Here is a 19,399-nt window from a genome sequence, read left to right on the forward strand (position 1 = left end):
TTTGAAATGATTTTGATAGACGAAATTACCTTTAAGGCTGGTCCCTGAAAGGTAGTCTTGAAACGTAAATGTTAAAAAAGATTGAAAAGATATATTAAGATAGATATAAAGTCTGTTAAAATGTACTTTATGAGAGTTTCTTCAAGTGACGACTCCCCAAAGATATCTTTCCTAACTGTAGTCCACACTACTTGAATCTTACAAAAAAATTTCAGATCGATCAAATTTGATGTTTTTCCTAAAGAAGTAATACTATAAACAAACCCTTTAGGTCAACTTTTAACCCTACTATTTCTTGTTCTAACCCTAAACATAATGCGGATTTTTTTTTTCATTTTTTTTCGTTTTCCTCCATACATAATGAAATAAAACTACTTTGAAAATTGTAAATTTGTAAGTGAGGAGTGTCTGAAAAAAAAAAAAAAAAAAAAGGATTAATAATTTGTATCGAAGATATATCTAGAAGTTGCAACTCCGTACAACGATTAATTAGTGATTGCCAGTAAGCTGTATCAATATTAATATTATCAATTAATTACATATTTCTACTGGTAATAAAGTTAATAAGATTGGAATTGATCGCCGTAAAAAGCCATATTTCTTAATTACTTTATTCAGAGAGAAATTTATTATCACTATTTATATATTGGTTTCAGTCGGATTTTAACTTAAAGATATGTTCAAACCGTCAGTGAGAATTTTGAAATATCAAGTCACATCTTCCTTAAGAGTATCTTTGGTCGGTAGGTCTATTCAAAAAGCATTCTCAACTACCTCCTTTAGGTTAAAAAACAATAAGGAAAGTATCACAAATGATACTAATATTTTAAATGAGATTAAAGATATCCCATTAAAGGATATTAAAGTAAATATTAAAAATAAAATAGATATTCCTACTACGGATCCAACCGATGGATTTATGAATTGGAAAAGTATTGGTTTATTTACTTTTGTAAGTGGTGGTCTTTACTATTGGGCCTATAATAAAAAGAAAGAACTTGAGATTATTAAAGAAGATGAGGCTAATAGAGCTGCTGTCGGAGGTCCTTTTAAACTGATTGACCAGAATGGGAACGAATTTACTGAAAGGAATTTTTTAGGTAGATTTTCTCTATTATATTTCGGATTCAGTCATTGTCCAGATGTTTGCCCGGCAGAATTAGATAAATTAGCTATCTGGATTGAAAGAATTAAAAAAGATTGCAATGTTGATGTTCAACCTGTATTTATTACCTGTGACCCTATTAGAGACACACCTGAAGTTTTGCGACACTATTTAAAGGATTTCCATCCATCAATTATTGGATTAACTGGAACACATAGTCGAATTAAAGAGATGTGCAAAAATTATAAAGTATTTTTCTCTACTCCAGCTAATGCAAATCCAAAGGAAGACTATATTGTAGATCATTCAGCTTTTACATATGTTATCGATCCAGAAGGTCAGTTTATGGAAGCAATCGGTACAATTTATGATGACGATGAAGGTCTAGAAAGAATTGAACAACACATTAAGACTTTCTTACCAAAAGCCGAAAGAGAAAAAAGATTGAATAAATGGTATGCATTTTTATTCAGATAAAAGAATTTATGTACTTTTTAATTAAAACTGTATATATATTAATGAATATTTATTGTTGTTATAGTTATGAAGCAGTGTAAGTGAATTTCTTGTATTGATCAATCTATTACTATACACTCATATCATAATGGTGTAGATATAACAAATATCTTCTGTTTTCTTTTCTATAAGAAAATAAGGTAAAAACAGAAAAACAAAAACACAAAAAATTGCCATAGTAGAATATTTAAGTGTAAAAAAATTAATTAGTAGGTCTAAAGATATTTATATAATGAAGATATAAAGCTAATTAATCAAAAACATAATTATATAGAGAGGTAGAAATAAATATATAAATTAATAAACTGAAGAAAATAAGGACTAACTAAAAGACTTTTAAAAAGATAAAAAATAAAAAAAAGAGTGTGATTTTATTTTAGTATTTTTTGTTATCTTTAAATCAATTTCAGTTCTTACCTGCACCAGCTCTAAAGTAAATAATATCACCATCTTCAACAACATAATCCTTACCCTTTTGTTGTAATTTACCAGCTGCTTTAATAGCAGCGTCATCTTTATATTCTACAACATCTTCGTATTTCATAACTTGAGCTAAGATGAAAGTGTTCATTAAGTCATTGTGAATAACACCAGCAGCTTGTGGAGCCTTGGTACCCTTTCTAATAGTCCATTCACGAACTTCATCTGGACCACAAGTGAAGAAAGAGATTAAATCTAACTTCTGTCTCATAGTAGTAATAATCTTTGGTAAAGCAGATTGGATACCAAGTTGTTTTAATTCCTCAGCAGCTTCCTCTTCAGACATGTGAGATAATCTTTCTTCTAGAGAAACAGAAAATGGAATGATTAAATCACCTGGAGAGTTGGCATCAACCCATTCCTTAATTCTTAACAAATGTTTGTTTTTCTTTCTGATGTAATCCTTTTCAGAAAGGTTAATTAAATAGATACATGGCTTAGCAGTCAATAAAAACATGGTGTTGATAACCTCTACTTCCTTTGGAGTCCATGTTTGGTTGTAGACTCTTTGACCGTTCTTCAATAGGGCGATGATTCTTTCAATTAAGGCCATTTCTTCTTTCTTTTGTTTGACTTCCAAAGATTGACCACCTCTCTTGGCAATCTTTGCGGCAGCTTCAAGAGCCTTTTCAGAGAATTCGATATCTTTCAATCTCAATTCATTAGAAATAATCTCTAAATCACGAACTGGATCGACATCACCTTCAATATGGATAATTTCAGCATCATCGAAACAACGTACCACTTGATAGATAGAATCCACAGCTCTGATATGAGACAAGAAAGCATTACCCAAACCTTCACCAGCAGAAGCACCCTTGGTTAAACCAGCAATATCATAGACTGTTAAATGAGCCGGAACTTCAGAGGCAGGTTTATAGATTTTACATAGTTCATCGAATCTTGGAGATGGAACAATGACTCTAGCTTCTTCAGGATCAATGGTAGCGAATGGGTAGTTAGCTGGGTTACCTAATGGACATCTAGTGATAGCTTGGAAGAAAGTGGATTTACCAACATTAGCTAAACCAACGATACCGGCCTTTAAGTTGTTACCTGGACGACCTAAAAGGACTTTCTTTTCTTCAACTTGTTTCTTTGGAGGCATGATTAATCAATATTTGTATTGACAGATTCAATTTACTTATTTGACACTGGGCCAATTGAACCAAGAAAACTACTTTTTCTTTTATTTGTTTTGTTTTAGTCTTCACCCATAAAGATTGATATTTAAGAATGATAGAGATACGACTTGAACTCTAATCGATTATAAATGTCACTAAAATAGAAATGGACTAGATAATAAACATCACAATAGTTAAAGCAATGGTAATAGACACATATTTGCGATGAGTGTCTCTCTTCCTTAATTCGTGAAAAATTTGAAAAAAAGAAAAAAAAATTTTTTTTCTGCTGTCGAAGGAAAACAAAATAAAACAAAAAAAAATTCCACAGACAAAGAAAATAGAAACATATGCGGTGTGTGGGTGTTTAAATATACATATTTTTCGCTCTGGAGGTGTATGGGTGTATCTTAACTTAGCCCTAAAGTAAAATATGTCAGCCCTAATGTTTTTTTACCTTTCTTTTCTTTTTTTTCTTTTGTTTCATCTTCAATTTCTGTTGAAACCTGAATATTATAGCAGAAAGTTATTGTGTTGAATAAGAACTTGTTTAAACATTATGGTGGTAGTCCAAAAGGAAATCTGAGTTGCTAAATAATCTGTGATACAAAAGTAATGTGGAAATGGAAAGTGGAAAAGATAGAACTGAGAGAAGACTAAATTCGTAAATTTACTTATTTATCTTTATAATATTATCGAACTTTTTCTCGAAGAAGAAAACTAGAATAGTTTTTGGCATTAATAATATTTAATCAATAATAATAGAATAAATTTATGAAATTAACTCCAATTTACAAAAGCAGATAAAAATACAATACTTCGTATAGATTTACTTATTTTGCTTTATTAAATATAATAATAATAATTGTAATAAAAGAAAGGTTCTAGCTTGAATAGAATTTTCCAGATGTTTCGGACTATTGCTTGGTATACAGTGGTTGTTGGTTATGCAATTCAGACCAAGGGGTTTTCTATAATCCAATCTGATAAGTTTCTATCGCTGGATTCAATCAGAAGAGGTGGTCACTTAAATGTATCCAAAATTACTATGGATCAAATGAAAAGTGCAATGACTTTTTACTTGACATCTACAAATTTCGTTGCTTTAATGTTAATTTTACCAATTGCTGCATTTCTAAGGAAAGAGCCTGGATCATCTAATCTTAATGAATTCAATTTTCAACCTTTAAATTCGAATGGTTCAGAGGAATACGAATTACAAGATTTACCTTCTGAAAATGGTAACGACAACGGAGATAGATGTATCGAAGGAAGATCACTTTCAATGGATTTATCATTAGATATATCAAATTTAATCTCACACGAAGGAACTGCTCCATCACCATCATCGTCATTATCATCGTCATCATCTAGTACTCATTTAAATTCAAACTCTAATTTTACTACATTTTTGCCTTCACATACAACCATATTTCAAACATTAAGAGACATTGTTGGATGTATTATACCTTCTCACTCTTTTGGATATACAGCTGCATATATCACAAAACTGGTTGTATTGTCCTCTTTATTAGTTATACCTGTATTTACATATATGCTAGCGTTATCTTTATCTCCAGCATTTGATGTAGCATTAATTCAAAATACCTCGATTTTTGAAATTGTCACTTTATTATACGGTGTCTGCGGCATATCTAAGAGAAAATATATTTTTAGGAATTTTCTTGTTATGTGTGCTGCTTTGTTAGGTATCTTAATAATCTCATACACTAAAGCAACATGTGATATCTTGGCTGGAAAATTATCTATTAATCCAACAACAGGTGAAATATCTGATCCTTTCCTATTTGATAGATTAAAGGCATCTTTACTCTGTGGTTTAGGCAACTTACCTGTTGGTTTATTTGCAGTTATGTGGAATTCTTGGTTTGGTCAAAGATCGAACACTATTCAACAACAGAGTGCACACTTGTCCCTTATTGGGATTATTTCTCTTGCAATGTTAGTACCATTTGGTCCAGGTTTTAAAGTGTTTTATGAATGTATCCAATTGTTTAATGGAGATGGTTTATTTTGGTCAACATTGTTAGGTTCAGTATTTTTAGGCACTGTTCCTTTTTTTTGTGCTTTGTTATATTTAAACAGGATTTCATCCCCAGAATATTTGACCACATGTAACTTAGGTTCTATAATTTCTATGGGCATAATGGAATGGTTAGCTGAGCCAACTCAGACTACAATTGTTAGATGGGAAGTAGTCGGTTATATTATGCTTTCTCTAAGTTGTCTGTTTTTGTCAATGATTTTGGTCTGAAGACTTGATATCACTTTCAATAATATCTGTTCCTTTTTTGTTTTAAATCTTATGAAATGATTAATCGTCCTTTGCATCTTTTGAAGAAACAAAAATAAACTACATATTCATAAATTATAGAATATATTTATGCTATTAAAACATACACACATATATATATATATGTATTCTTATATAATGTTTAAATGTATTATGACATTTAGATTAAAAAATCGTTTCAACTTTAAAAAAGAAAAGCAAAGAAAATCCTTAGAGAATTAATTTTAAAACACAAGGCTTTTTATTTTCTTAAAAAGTTTATTTTTGTTTTGTCCTTGTCTAGATGTAGTCTTTTGTTTCCTCCAAATTTTTCTTCCTTGATATTATTTGAAAGTGTATATATATTTTTCAGGTATGGTAGTTATAATTTCTGGAAGTTTTTGTTATTTATACATATATTTCAATATAGAAAGAACCTTTATTTATCGTCAAAATGTTTAAAGTTAAGTAAAAGATTGAAATTATTTAATGGATTAAAAAAAAGTAAAGTGTTATGCTTTTTAAGAGGTTCTAAACTATTTATTTCGGAAATCATTTAATTTATATTCTGTTAGAACTTTTTTTTTTTAAAAAATCATGTGAAGTTTTAAATAAAATTTTTATGTCTTGAATTTTTCTTATAAAAAAAAATTTAGGTATTTTTGTAATATTAGACTTTACAAATTGTTTTATTAAATTTAATTCAAAATTATAACAAGTAAATAGAAGAGTAAAGTTTTTTCATTGATCTAAAACTGAATACATTAAATTTAGCGGTGTTTATTTGACTCACGAATAATATTTTTTTATATTTTCTATTTAAAATAATTGTTTAGTAAAAATAATTGATCTTTTTTGTAAACCACTTGTGTTGTCTACTAATTTGATTGTTTACTTGAATTATGCATTATTTTCTAACTAGAATTTTTTTCAATGTTATAAATGCTAAAACTGTACTGATTATCCAGTGTCTTAAAATTCAGTGGTATATAAAAAAATAAAAAAAAAAACTGATAATCTTCAACATAAATAAAATCATGTTCTTAAACAAATACTTTTATTAGTGTTTTTATATTCTAAAAACTTGGATTTTAAATTTACAGATTCAAAAATAATAATACCATTAATATTTAATGAAACATATAAATTTTTATTGTATTCATACATTGTGTAAAATTAATTACAACAATATTCACTTTTTTAAACAACAACTTGTTTTATTTATTTGCTTTATATCCTTATATTTTATATTTATAGATAGACCATTTTGTAAATAAGAATATTTTGAATTTGTGATACTTTTTAGATTTTTCTTCCTTGTGTCATTATTTGTTTGCCTGATTCACAAAGAATAATCCATAATAAATGAGATTGTATTATATTAACGACACCATTTAAATAAAATTCTAGTATGCATAAACCACGAATATTCAGGCAGATTATCAGTTTCATAGAAACATTACAATTTTTTATAACAAAAGAATAAATGGTAGCCAGTATCTAAATGAAATTTCAATTTACTTACCTACTTACTTACTTATTATTATTACTCTATTTTACAAAGTTTTTTTTAAAAAAAAATATAGCTAAAAACAAATTATAGACATGTAAACACAGGTGCACACAGAGTGTGATAGGTGTACAAATTATGATGAAAAACACTTATCAAACCAAAAAAAACCATGTAGTAATGAATATGTTCATGTCTGTAATATTCTGTTTAACTTTATTTATTATATGAGAATAAAAGAAATAAGGTGAAATAGAAGGATGATTGTTTGTTGTCATTAAAAAATAATAATAATAAAAAAAAACAAATCATTTGTGTTTTTATTTATTCTTCTTATTTCTTTAATCCACTTCTCATGTATCTACCAATAACAATACAATGGTCTCTTTCATAAGGTTCTAGAGTCAATTGTTCTAATGGTTTGATACGTTCTTCACGTAATTTTTGGACTTCTCTAGCAAAGACTGTTTCAGCATCTACAGTAGAGTCGATACAGTTAGCTTTAATAGAAATGACAACACCACCTTTATCCTTTAGGAACATGTGAGAGTTCAAAGCGATAATACGAGCTTGATCCGGTTGAGCAACATCAGCAAAGACACAGTCGACCATATCTACAAGCATTCTGTATTTTTGTGGGTGTCTAGCATCTTCGATAATTGGAACAACGTTTGGTCTCTTCTTAGCCATGGAGATCAATTCTCTACCTGGTCTATGAGAGAATTCAACAGCGTAGACAACACCTTCTGGGCCAACGACATCAGAGACATGTGAGACAGAAGTACCGGAGGCAGCACCTAAATAAAGAACTTTCTTACCTGGGGCAATAAATAATTCATCTAAACCACCCATGATACCAGCTGCAAGCTTAGATCTGAATGGGTTCCAAACACGGTATTCGACTTTTGTTGGTGGAACACCATCTTCTTTGGATGGTTCTTCCACAGAGATTCTCTTTTCACCGTAGACAGATTCGCCTGGAGCCATGTTCTTGGTAACTAAAAGATCTTCCTTACCTCTAGCAATGAAGACACCGGCATGTTTGTGAGGTTCGATGACAACTTTGGCACCACCCTTGGCACCACTTTTAGCACCACCACGACCACCTCTACCACCTCTGGCACCGCCACGACCACCTCTAGCACCACCTCTGGCACCGCCACGACCACCTCTAGCACCACCTCTGGCACCACCACGGCCACCTCTGGCACCACCTCTAGCACCACCTCTGGCACCACCACGGCCACCTCTAGCACCACCTCTACTACCTGGTCTGAATGACATTTTTTTAAACTATGGATTATTTATGTATAAAATTTATTTGTACTTTTTTTTTTTAAATGGCTTATAGTATAATTAAAAAACAACAACAAACAAATCAATGATAAATAATAACTGATCACTAATTATACTTATTATTAATACTTGTTGTGGTGTCCACAGGCAAATTTAATTATACGGTGTATTTAATTTGATAATACTAAAAACAAAAACTTTAAAAAAAAAGAAAGCCAAACGGTAATACCAATAATTGGATATATGAATAGTTCTAAACTAATAAAAGCTAACTGAACGACAAATTAACCAATAGCAAACAGAAGAGTAGGAATATATGAAAGAAGGCAAATGTAAATGGATAAAGCACTTCCTAAACACTCAACATGAAGATTCTGAATCTCAAGACCAATGTTTAGGAATTGACCTTAGGAGTTAACAATCTATGTATAAGAAGTATATTCTAAATACTTTCTATTTCATTTCTTATCGATGATGAAGATGAAATTTTTTTTTCTTTTATGAAAATTTTCGAAAAATACAAAGGAAAAAAAAAAATTTTTGGGCATCTCTTAACAAAAAAAAAAAAAAAAAAAGAAAAAGAATAAAAAGTTTCCTAAATAGGCAACCATGCTTGAAGTAATTTTACACGACACCAAAAGAGCACCAGAACAATTTGTCTTATTTAGATCTGTGGAGTTAGAGTGTATATAACATTAGAAACAGACGCCAAGTATATTATAGTGTCCTCTGTTTCCCTATTGCATAGAACAGAGAAAACCCAGAATTCAATCTATAGGGATAATGATACAATAGAACTTCTTTCCGTTAAAGGAAGAGTAAATAAAGAAAATAAATTAATAATAATAATAAAAAAAAGAAAAACAATAACAAAAAGCATACAGGCCTTAGTTGACTGCGTTTCTTCTTGCTGGCTATTCAATCAAGCTTCCTGGTCAAATACGTAAATATAAACTTAATATAAATGAGGAATTCTTCGATACCCTTGTTGTCATCGTCCATTATAGATGTCTCTAGCACTATGGATGTTACTGCACAATCACCGTTATTTTCTTGGAAACCCTACTCTCAAGAATTGCTTTTTTTACTTACTTACTTACTTACTTACTTACTTACTTACTTACTTATTTATTTATTTATTTATTTATTTATTTATTTATTTATTTATTTATTTATTTTCCTTGTTTATTATTATTCCATTTGGTTTTCCGTTCGATTCTGGCACTCCGCCCTTTTTTTATTTCGATTCTCCGTCCCAGAAAATCACGCCAATTGTTTACAAAGAACAGGCTGACTACTGGTGACGACATTTCGGTAAGCTTTTAGTATGCAATAGTATGTTTGAATGTTTGTACACCTGTGCGTGTGTGTTTACACGTTATACACCATTTGAATCTGTTATCTGTGTAAGTGATATTCGTATACGCACATACATAAAGTACATTTATATAAGGCCACTGGAAACACACTAGTTTCATTTGTTGTAAAAAAAAAAAGAATAACAGATATAACCTGTATTAAATTTTTATCAATTAAGGAATCTTTAGAAAAAGAAACAAAGATACAGAGATACTTATCCAAAAATTACTAAATACTAGAATAAACAATAGAATATACTTGGGGAAACAAAACAAACAAACAGACAAACAATATCTATGTCTCCAAAATCAAATACAACTGGTAACACTGCCACTACCACTAATTCCTCCACTAATCCTACTACTACTGCTTCTTCTTCTTCTTCAAATGGTACCGCCACTACCACAGCTACAGGGTTTAGCCATAGAGAAGTGTCTAGAAAGAATAAAAGAAGAATAAATCTAGAGAACAAAGTGAATAAAATTAGTGAAAACTTCATTAAAAATAAAGATCTTCATTATAAAGATAGATTAACAACGTTACAGACTAATCTGACTAGTTTACATCAAGGCACAAATCTGTTACTCTTAAGCAAATTGAGAGACTTGGAGGAGATTAGAGATTTGGAATTGGTCAGATTAAGACTCTATGAAGAATACAGAGTAAGCAGGTCGAGCATTGAGTTTCAAGAAGATATTGAAAAAGCGAAATCTGATCATGAAAAATTGGTTAAACTATGTAAAGAAAAACTATATTTTAAAATTGAACAGAAGATTAGAAAATTACAAGAGGAAAGATTGTTAATGGATGTGGCCAATTTACACTCATATTCAATGGATTATAGCAGGCCTTTTATATATCAAAAGAATACGAGAAGCCAGACTGTAAGTGGTGCCAATAATAATATCAATGAAAATAACGGCTATACTAATTACGAATGGGAATCATCCTCAAATGAGTTTGCCACTAGAGGTGACACAGCAAATGATAGTGCAACTGATACAGGGACCGAAAGAAGATCTTTGCGTAGAAGGACTGCCAATTCAAGAAACGGTAATGCGAGTGGCACGGACGTTGACGGGGGTGTCTATGGCAATAGCTATTATTTACTTGGGGAAGTGACAGAAGAATCAGACTTTAGAAGTCGATACTCATCAACAGGTAGTAAAAGACATGGTACTACTAATAATAATTCAACTCAGAGGGGTAAACATGGCTCAGGAAACCAATCTGATATTAATTCGGATGCAGATTTCCTTCAAGGTATCAGTGATTATGAAGATTTACAAACGTTACTGTTTGGTGAAAAGACCATAGAAACAACAACCAATTCGAATAAAAAAAGACACAGAATAAATCCACGATATTCCACTAAATCTGCACCTCCATTAGAATCATTAACACCGGATGAAGTCACTAGTGATATTGCATTGATTAGAGAATTAACAGGTCAATCACCTGCTCCATTTAAACTACGTAATCCACCTATTGAATAAGCTAATATATATATATATATATAGGACACCCCCTCCCTTTTTGGAAAATCAGCAAGCAAATATAGAAATGAAAACTGCATAACTATCTTTCAATATTATTTTTTTTATAGAAACATCATTCTATAAGTAGTGCTTATTTTAACACGATTTTTGAGCATATGCTTCCATCATTTGATACTTCCTCTCTCTATACTGCCATATGGAAACAATTTGGAGATTGGAAAAAAACCAAACAAAAAAAAACATAAAAATAAAGAAAACAATGCAAAAATTATAGATGGCACTTAAACAATAAACTGACAATTCTAGAGAGGTGTAATGGCTATATTTAATACACAAAAAAACCAAGCATCATTCAATAGAAAGACATCCTGATAAACTTAAATCTGAGGGAATATTAGCACCATTTATTTTATATGGGTATAAATTCTGTTGAAATTAGAAAATAACAAGGTGTCGCTCTCTATACTATCTGGTTATTTCAGTATTTAATTCCGACAGTATAAATACTTGAATATATTTGAACTAACATATTTATAGATAGGTAGAAGATTATTTATTATTCTAATAAAAGAAAGCCACCATTTGTTTTATTTTTGCATATAAAAATTTGTTTTTTTGTTTTCTCTAGATGGGTTTCAATCTAAAAAGATCAAGTAAGATTCGATTCTCTTTTAAAAAATACATAAGACCAACAGTTGGTATCAAATATTTGCTTTATACTCTCACACTGATTCTTATTTTTAAATGGATCCATAGCTATAATAAAAAAGAAGAAGAAGAAGCTAGAGCACCTCCGTATTCTGAACAATATTTAAGTACAGATTTACAACATCCATTTTATGAAAGTTGTGTAAACACACAAGAATATCTGAAAAATGACTCATATAAGAAAATGAACGCTACCTTTGTAATGCTGACAAGAAATGAAGAACTTGATGATGTGGCGCATACAATAAGTAGTATTGAGTCCCATTTTAATCAATGGTTTCAATACCCTTACGTTTTCTTAAATAATGTCCCATTTACTGAGGAATTCAAAACAAAGGTTAAATCAATGACAACCACTGAAGTTGAATTTGGTTTAATTAATGAAATAGATTGGAATTTCCCATCTGGGGTGAAACAATCGCTTCTATTCAAGGAGTCCTTAATAGATCAAAGTGATCGTGGAATTATGTATGGTTCTTTGGAATCATATCATCAAATGTGTAGATTTTATTCCGGTCTTTTTTATAAGCATCCTCTAGTAAGAAAATATGAATGGTATTGGAGGCTTGAACCTGATGTAGATTTCTTTTGTGACATTAGCTATGATCCCTTCTATGAAATGTCCTTGGCAGGTAAAAAATATGGGTTTACCATATTGATTCCTGAGATCTATTGGAGTGTACCAAATCTTTTCAGATACACTCAAAGTTTTATCAAAGAGAATAAGGGGTTAAAGTTGGGATCTATATGGAAACTTTTCACTTATAATTTAAATATCATGAAGACGGATGATAAAGAGATTCAAGAATGGGTTCATCTGCAAAAAGATTTAGAACCTAAATTGAGAGAAAAGATTTTAATTGATCTATACCAAGAGGGGAAATTAGATAAAACAACCTTTGAAGAAAGTGTGTTAGATGTAATTATTAATAAAGCAGAATCTAAGAAGCCATTATTTGAGGATAAATTCAACAATCAAGAATATAATCTTTGTCATTTTTGGTCCAACTTCGAAATTGCTAAAATATCTGTTTTTGATAATGACATTTATGATTCATATTTTAAATATTTGGAAAAGAATGAAGGTTTTTGGCGTGAAAGATGGGGAGATGCACCTGTTCATTCTTTAGGGTTAGCTTTAACATTGGATTTTGAGGAGGTTCATTATTTCAGAGACTTTGGATACAGACATTCAATATTGAGTCACTGTCCAAAGAATTCATACGAAAACGTATCACCATATCAAGAAAATGATATAAAATATCGTAGAAAGGGAATTAGTTCGGTGTATGATAAGGCAACAGATAATGGTATCGGATGTAGATGTAAATGTCCTTGGAATACTGCTGATATTGAAGATTTTGCATTTCCATGTATGGACATATGGTTTGAATTAGCACATGAAGTACATTTTGAGACTAATTTTGATGGCGAATACCACCCAAGTATCGATGTCAATGAAATTGAAGCTCAGTTAAGAGAGAAAATCATAGAAGAATTACAAATCTAACTTGTCTCAACTCTGTGATTCATATTATAAATATGCTGGTTATAGACTGCCACACATAATTAGCACAATACCTAGTTATAGATGTTATATGTATTATTTATAGACTTTATTTTTTTAACAACCTTCTTCCTGTATATCAAATTGTAAAATAATGATTGATTTTGTTAAAAGAGCTGAAAGAGGAGATGGAGGGGTTTTTAGACGCCTATATGGGAATCCCATGGTAATAAGTTTCGAAAGGAGTACAATAAATGTCAGTTTGTACATTGAATTCGACAGTTTGGATTGTTATTTAAAGTAACAAAGTGTGATGTACCTGCATTCCAGAATATCTACTGGCTAAGAAATATGTCTCTCTTTATCATAGCCTATATATTGTAAATCGATGTTACAAGGAAAGATTGTTGTGTTTTTTTTTTTATTTATAAGGGATATAAAAGTGATTATGGAAGGTAACTTAGCATTTCAGGCAGAAATTCTGTTGCACAGTTTACATATACAAATACAACACATACTTCAAGGGAAGAGGAATTGTCAAGTATTACTGGTATAATAGTAACATAGTTACACTGCTTGTTGTTATTAATTTTAGTAAAGATAAGAAAGAAAAACACAAGAAAAATACTATAAATAAAATACAATGTCAAATAATTCTGATTCAGACGGGTCGTCTAAGATAGTTGAAATTAGTCCACCAAGTCATAACTTAAGCCTACCTAATTATAACGGAAGACCATTAAATTATATTTATCAATTATCTGCAACACCATATCCAGCAGTTTTACAAAGTGGGCTACTCCTAGCAACACCATATCTATCCCCACAGGTGCCGTTCCAGTTACTAGCTTCTAATAAAACGTCAGCAGAAAAAGCAAGGACTATTGAAACAACCAGTTGGTTTTCTCCTAGTTTACAAAAGGGTTTGGGTTCTTTTGCAAGAACTAAAGGGATAGAGAAGGTGGGAATTTCGAGTAGAAGTGCATTGTTATTTGGTATTGCAAGTTTGGCTGGATCATGGATGATTTTTGATAATGATTTAGAGAGTGGTTGTGGATTTACCGCTGCTTGGTCCTCTCTTTACTTAATGATAAATGGCAAATCATCTTTGAATTGGATCAAGTTTGGTAAGGTTTGGCCAATGCTTATTAGTGGTTTAGCTTTAGGAAATACAGCCATGTATGGTAGAAGATATTTGACCGGTGGTTTCGACTAATCGTGTGATTCGCACACACACACACACACACATATATATATATATATATGTATATAAGTATTTATGTATTTCTTTACTAAATATTCTTATATGTTTCTTTTGTGCATTTATCGATTGCTTTATCTTTCTTGTCTATAAAAGGATGCTCTTTATCTAAGTTTTTTTTTTTTAGCTTATCTGCAATTCAAAAGAGATATGGTCCCAATCTTTAAGGAATACCAATGGAATATAATAGAAGGGGCTGGTGTACTACATTTTGAATTCTGTTGACTATAACCATATACATGTAAGATCACAATACATTTTTTTACCGAGAGCCCCAATTGAACTATATAGTAGATCATCTTATTTATTTATTAAATCAAATCGACAACTTTTACTGAAAATTACTAGTCTATTATTTGATTATTCATACGTTGTTGCTGTTCTTAACTGTTTTTTATTAATTTTTTTTATATCCTTTTACGTTGTCTTACGTGGCTACATAAATTAGATTCATCTGTTTAAAACGTTGTTATCATAATAAATAATTATAATTATAGTTGATGTTAAAACAGTTACCAAATAAAATTTAAAACATATCCCAATAAAAATATCAGATTTATTCAAACAAAACAACATAATACTAGAGTTATATTTACAAAAATAATAATATAATATATTTATTTAATATGCACTATACGGCTACGCTATCATCTTCAATTATTAATTTAACAAAAACTATTATAGGTTCAGGACTGTTGACTATTCCTTATGCATTCAGGAATGATGGAATATTCATAGGAGTATGCCTAACCGTTTTAGCTGCTATAACTACTGGGTTTGGATTCTTTGTTTTAGCTAAATGTTCTAAAATTTTAGTTGATCCAAGAAATTCATCATTTTTCACCATTTGTATGTTAACTTATCCATCTCTGTCTCCTTTGTTTGATTTTGCAATGATTGTTCAATGTTTTGGTGTTGGTTTAAGTTATTTAGTTCTTATGGGTGACATTTTCCCTAGTCTATTTGGTGGGAATCGTGAATTATGGATTATTGCAACTTCATTAATTATAGTGCCATTATGTTCTTTTAAAAAACTGGAACATTTGAAATATTCCAGCATCTTAGGATTATTTGCTCTTGTATATTTGTCATTATTAGTTATTTCGATGTTTATTAAAGATATTCTCATTCAAGATTGTAACACTTATCCCACTGTAAGAGGAGACATATATTGGTTTAGAATTTATGATATTAAGGGATTGCTATCAACTTTTAGTATTATTATATTTGCTTATACCGGTTCTATGAATCTTTTCACCATTATTAATGAGTTGAAAGACAATTCGATGACAAATATTGTTAAGATTATCAGTGGATCTATCATCATATCATCTATCGGATTTTTATCTGTAGCTGTTACAGGTTATCTCACTTTTGGAAGTAACACTATGGGAAATATTATGCTAAATTATGACTCCAATTCCATATTTGTTATTTTTGGGAACTTCGCTTTAGCTTTAATGTTATTATTATCCTTTCCCCTACTATTTCATCCATTAAGGATAGCTTGTAATAATTTGATTGTTTGGGTTGAAATTAATTATCAAAATAATGCATCATCTTCTGAATATTATGGAAACTTAAATATAAATAATTCTAGTGCTAATAGATCGAACACATTAAATAGCCAGCCTATAACATTAACAGTAAATGAAGAAGATTTGGTAGATGAGAATACCACATTTCTACCTCCTCCTGCTTCTTCGTCTGTTTCATCAAGTTACTTAGAACAGACAAATGAGTTAGCCCCAGGTAATCAAGAGCCTACGCCACTACCTGGTGATAATGAACAACATACTCCGTTCCCAGATTCAAGATTTTGTTGGATAACTATCCTACTATTGTCATCCATGTATATTTTGGCATTAAGAATTACTTCATTTGCACTAGTTTTAGCATTAGTAGGTGCTACTGGTTCCACATCAATATCATTTACATTACCTGGATTATTTGGTTATAAACTCATTGGATCTGACTCATTGGCTGTTGGACAAATGATTTCAAAGAGAGATCAGTTCTATAAAAGAGCTAGTCTTCTATTAGCCATATTTGGTATCTGTGTTATGATCCTATCTTTATATGTGACAATATTCTTTGGTACTGAAAGTTAAAAATTCATATGTATCTTTTAGCTTATTTGCTCATTATTTCATATAATAATTTCAAGTACATACTTATACATTATATATTTGAATTTTACTTTGTGATTATGATTATTATTGTTGTTTATTTATCTTGAATATATAAGTTACAATTCTATAGAATAATTTTTCTCATTTGGATAATAAAGTTTTGGTGGAAAAAAAAAAAGAAAAGAACAACTACTGATATAAATGAATGGAACTCTATAATGATAATAATATTACAACAATTCCTTAAAGTCATGAAATTGGAAGTTAATGAGATTAATGCAATGAATATCTATATATGTATATAATTATATTTTTAATTTATGGAAATGAAAGAAAGCAAAACAGAACAAAGAGGTTTGAATTTATCAACAGGTTACTCTTTAGTTTGTTTCGGTCTATTCATGTGACTTTTTCTTTCTTTCTTTTAATTCAAATCGGTATTTGATGTATTACCATCACCTAATAGTTCACTACCATAAATTAAAATAGTCCAAAAAATATTACACCAATTCCAAAAACTCCAAGAATCGACAATTATACTATCATCATTTATAATACCGTTTTGTTGAAACCAGTTACAATTCCATAGACATAAATCATTTTTCAATTCACCAGAGTATTGTAATATGAGATGTGCGTAGATAGCAATCAAAATACAAGGGCTATACCAATAAATTAATTTCATGACTTTACGACTTCTTTTCATTTGCTTAATGTCATAAGATTTTCTTTGTAAAGATGGTATAATCCTTGTAGCAGAATAAAAAATTAACACTCTGAAACAAAGATTAATAACAATGGCAGGTGATATTGATTCGAATGCTAACTTCCAAATGATTAAAAATAGTTCACTTATTGATCTTGGTACACTTAATGTAAAATTTTGGAAAATTTTCCAAATAGGTTTTAAGAATTGATAAATATTGTTCATTGACAAAGTTTTTAATACAAAATGATCGATTGGAGAGGAAAAGAATGTTGAAGAAGAAGAAGAAGAGGAAGAGGAAGAGGATTGTGCAATTTTTATTAAAATATCATTCCAAATATTAGTAATATTATTCAAAATAGTGTTGTAATAATAAAAAATCATTGTATTATTAATGGATAAATTCTTTTGATGATTTTGCCAAACTTCTAAGAACAACTCTAAAATCTCATCAGTTGCAGTAGTGGCCAATTTTGGTGATATCTCATAGATACAACGTACAATATAAGCCAAAAATAGAGAACTTTCAATGACAGAACCTGCCTGAGAAACAATACCATAAAGGCTTAGACCACCGACCAAAGATAATACGAACCCTAACAGCGATGCAGTTTGGATAGACAATTCCCAGATTGGAGTCACATATATCCTATAAAGGTAATATAATGATATGGTGACAATTCCACTGGAAAACAATAAAGAACTGATGATCCAAGAATTTGAATTTTTTTCGTAGAATAGCCATTTATTTGTTTCACCAATTGCCTGAATAGCTAAGATTGTGAAGAATCCCTCAGACAGACTGAAAAATGGAGTTGAATTAGATAAAAGAAATTTCCATGGTGTCACCACATATTTGTAATAAAAATAATAAAGGATCCAATTGTTTTCTAAAGTGATATCATGAGGAGTATTAGTAGGCAAAGTGCTATGTAATATTTTGGTTAGAATGTCCAATTGTAAGGAAGAATCATTTTCTATCAATTGATGCAGTTCGATGTTAGAAAACCCAGATAAAAAAAGATGTAATAGAGATGCAATAATCGAATGTTGAAAATAATATAGGATATTAGCTAATATGATAAAGATTTTTCTGCCATTTCTCTTAGCCAATATACTTAGTGTAGTAGATATAAAATATAATAGAAACAAAGTTACTGTAAAAGATAATCCACAATAGAGACCTCCAATCTTGAATGAGATTGGAATTGATGTCAGTATAAGACCCAAATATAAAGTTCCACTCAAGATTCGTAATCCACGTTTCAAACTTGATAAAAAGGATGTCATATTTGTAAATAGAAAAAAAAAGTTAAAGGTATTTTATAAATGTTATTTGACCAGTAGTGTAATGGTAGTAAAAGCTTGTGTATGCATATATATGTATATATATATATATATGTGTGTGTGTGTACGCGCACAGCTCTAATCAATACCTATTTTTATATTTAATTGAAATGAATATTCAGAGATATTTAAAATTTGTATTACCACTTATTATTAGTATGCAAATGAATTCTAATATCTTCGATATGTATATCTTTCCCCACAAAAATAACCAAATGATTAAATAAATTAACAGAAAAAAAAAGGCAAATTTCAAAATTATTAGTTAGAATATGTGGATTTATTTATTTATTAATGATTTGTTCCTGCTAGTAACAATCTGATCTTTCATTTACCTATAAACTTATCTATATCATTTGATAGCTATAGACCCACAAGTATATAAATATATATGAATCTTTCCAATTCATTTATTGTTTTTCTTGACATTTTTTTATTATTTTTTTTGGAAGCTACAAACCTCTTAGGTGTATGGGTGTTAGTATGTTTGGTTTTAATTTTTTTGCTCGAACCACAAAAAAGAGAAAACAATAAACGTGCCTATATCCGGGTAACC

At 30.0% G+C, this 19,399-nt stretch overlaps 9 protein-coding genes across 9 annotated transcripts; 6 read left to right on the forward strand and 3 right to left on the reverse strand.

Annotated features, from left to right (window-relative positions):
* Window positions 1-676: 676 nt before the first annotated feature.
* PWA37_003480 (SCO family protein) lies at window positions 677-1,582 on the forward strand (the record flags this gene model as incomplete). Its single annotated transcript, XM_064860005.1, has 1 exon — window positions 677-1,582. The coding sequence occupies one exon, from the start codon at window positions 677-679 to the stop codon at window positions 1,580-1,582; it is 906 nt and encodes a 301-aa protein (XP_064713378.1).
* Window positions 1,583-2,027: 445 nt separating this feature from the next.
* OLA1 (Obg-like ATPase) lies at window positions 2,028-3,209 on the reverse strand (the record flags this gene model as incomplete). Its single annotated transcript, XM_064860006.1, has 1 exon — window positions 2,028-3,209. The coding sequence occupies one exon, from the start codon at window positions 3,207-3,209 to the stop codon at window positions 2,028-2,030; it is 1,182 nt and encodes a 393-aa protein (XP_064713379.1).
* A 923-nt stretch (window positions 3,210-4,132) lies between these two features.
* CSG2 (mannosylinositol phosphorylceramide synthase regulatory subunit) lies at window positions 4,133-5,500 on the forward strand (the record flags this gene model as incomplete). The annotated part of the gene is made up of 1 exon (XM_064860007.1): window positions 4,133-5,500. The coding sequence occupies one exon, from the start codon at window positions 4,133-4,135 to the stop codon at window positions 5,498-5,500; it is 1,368 nt and encodes a 455-aa protein (XP_064713380.1).
* Window positions 5,501-7,361: 1,861 nt separating this feature from the next.
* Window positions 7,362-8,312, reverse strand: NOP1 (rRNA methyltransferase NOP1; the record flags this gene model as incomplete). Its single annotated transcript, XM_064860008.1, has 1 exon — window positions 7,362-8,312. One exon carries the CDS (start codon window positions 8,310-8,312, stop codon window positions 7,362-7,364), a length of 951 nt encoding a protein of 316 aa, XP_064713381.1.
* A 1,667-nt stretch (window positions 8,313-9,979) lies between these two features.
* Window positions 9,980-11,179, forward strand: SDS3 (Sds3p; the record flags this gene model as incomplete). Its single annotated transcript, XM_064860009.1, has 1 exon — window positions 9,980-11,179. The coding sequence occupies one exon, from the start codon at window positions 9,980-9,982 to the stop codon at window positions 11,177-11,179; it is 1,200 nt and encodes a 399-aa protein (XP_064713382.1).
* A 631-nt stretch (window positions 11,180-11,810) lies between these two features.
* Window positions 11,811-13,400, forward strand: KTR7 (putative mannosyltransferase; the record flags this gene model as incomplete). The annotated part of the gene is made up of 1 exon (XM_064860010.1): window positions 11,811-13,400. One exon carries the CDS (start codon window positions 11,811-11,813, stop codon window positions 13,398-13,400), a length of 1,590 nt encoding a protein of 529 aa, XP_064713383.1.
* Window positions 13,401-14,040: 640 nt separating this feature from the next.
* Window positions 14,041-14,613, forward strand: AIM19 (Aim19p; the record flags this gene model as incomplete). The annotated part of the gene is made up of 1 exon (XM_064860011.1): window positions 14,041-14,613. The coding sequence occupies one exon, from the start codon at window positions 14,041-14,043 to the stop codon at window positions 14,611-14,613; it is 573 nt and encodes a 190-aa protein (XP_064713384.1).
* Window positions 14,614-15,284: 671 nt separating this feature from the next.
* On the forward strand, window positions 15,285-16,769 carry AVT7 (Avt7p; the record flags this gene model as incomplete). Its single annotated transcript, XM_064860012.1, has 1 exon — window positions 15,285-16,769. One exon carries the CDS (start codon window positions 15,285-15,287, stop codon window positions 16,767-16,769), a length of 1,485 nt encoding a protein of 494 aa, XP_064713385.1.
* A 445-nt stretch (window positions 16,770-17,214) lies between these two features.
* On the reverse strand, window positions 17,215-18,786 carry ICE2 (Ice2p; the record flags this gene model as incomplete). Its single annotated transcript, XM_064860013.1, has 1 exon — window positions 17,215-18,786. One exon carries the CDS (start codon window positions 18,784-18,786, stop codon window positions 17,215-17,217), a length of 1,572 nt encoding a protein of 523 aa, XP_064713386.1.
* Window positions 18,787-19,399: the final 613 nt, after the last annotated feature.

Source organism: Arxiozyma heterogenica (assembly GCF_036370985.1).
Source record: "Arxiozyma heterogenica strain weizmannii chromosome Unknown scaffold_27, whole genome shotgun sequence".
NCBI classification, from domain to species: Eukaryota; Fungi; Ascomycota; class Saccharomycetes; order Saccharomycetales; family Saccharomycetaceae; genus Arxiozyma; species Arxiozyma heterogenica.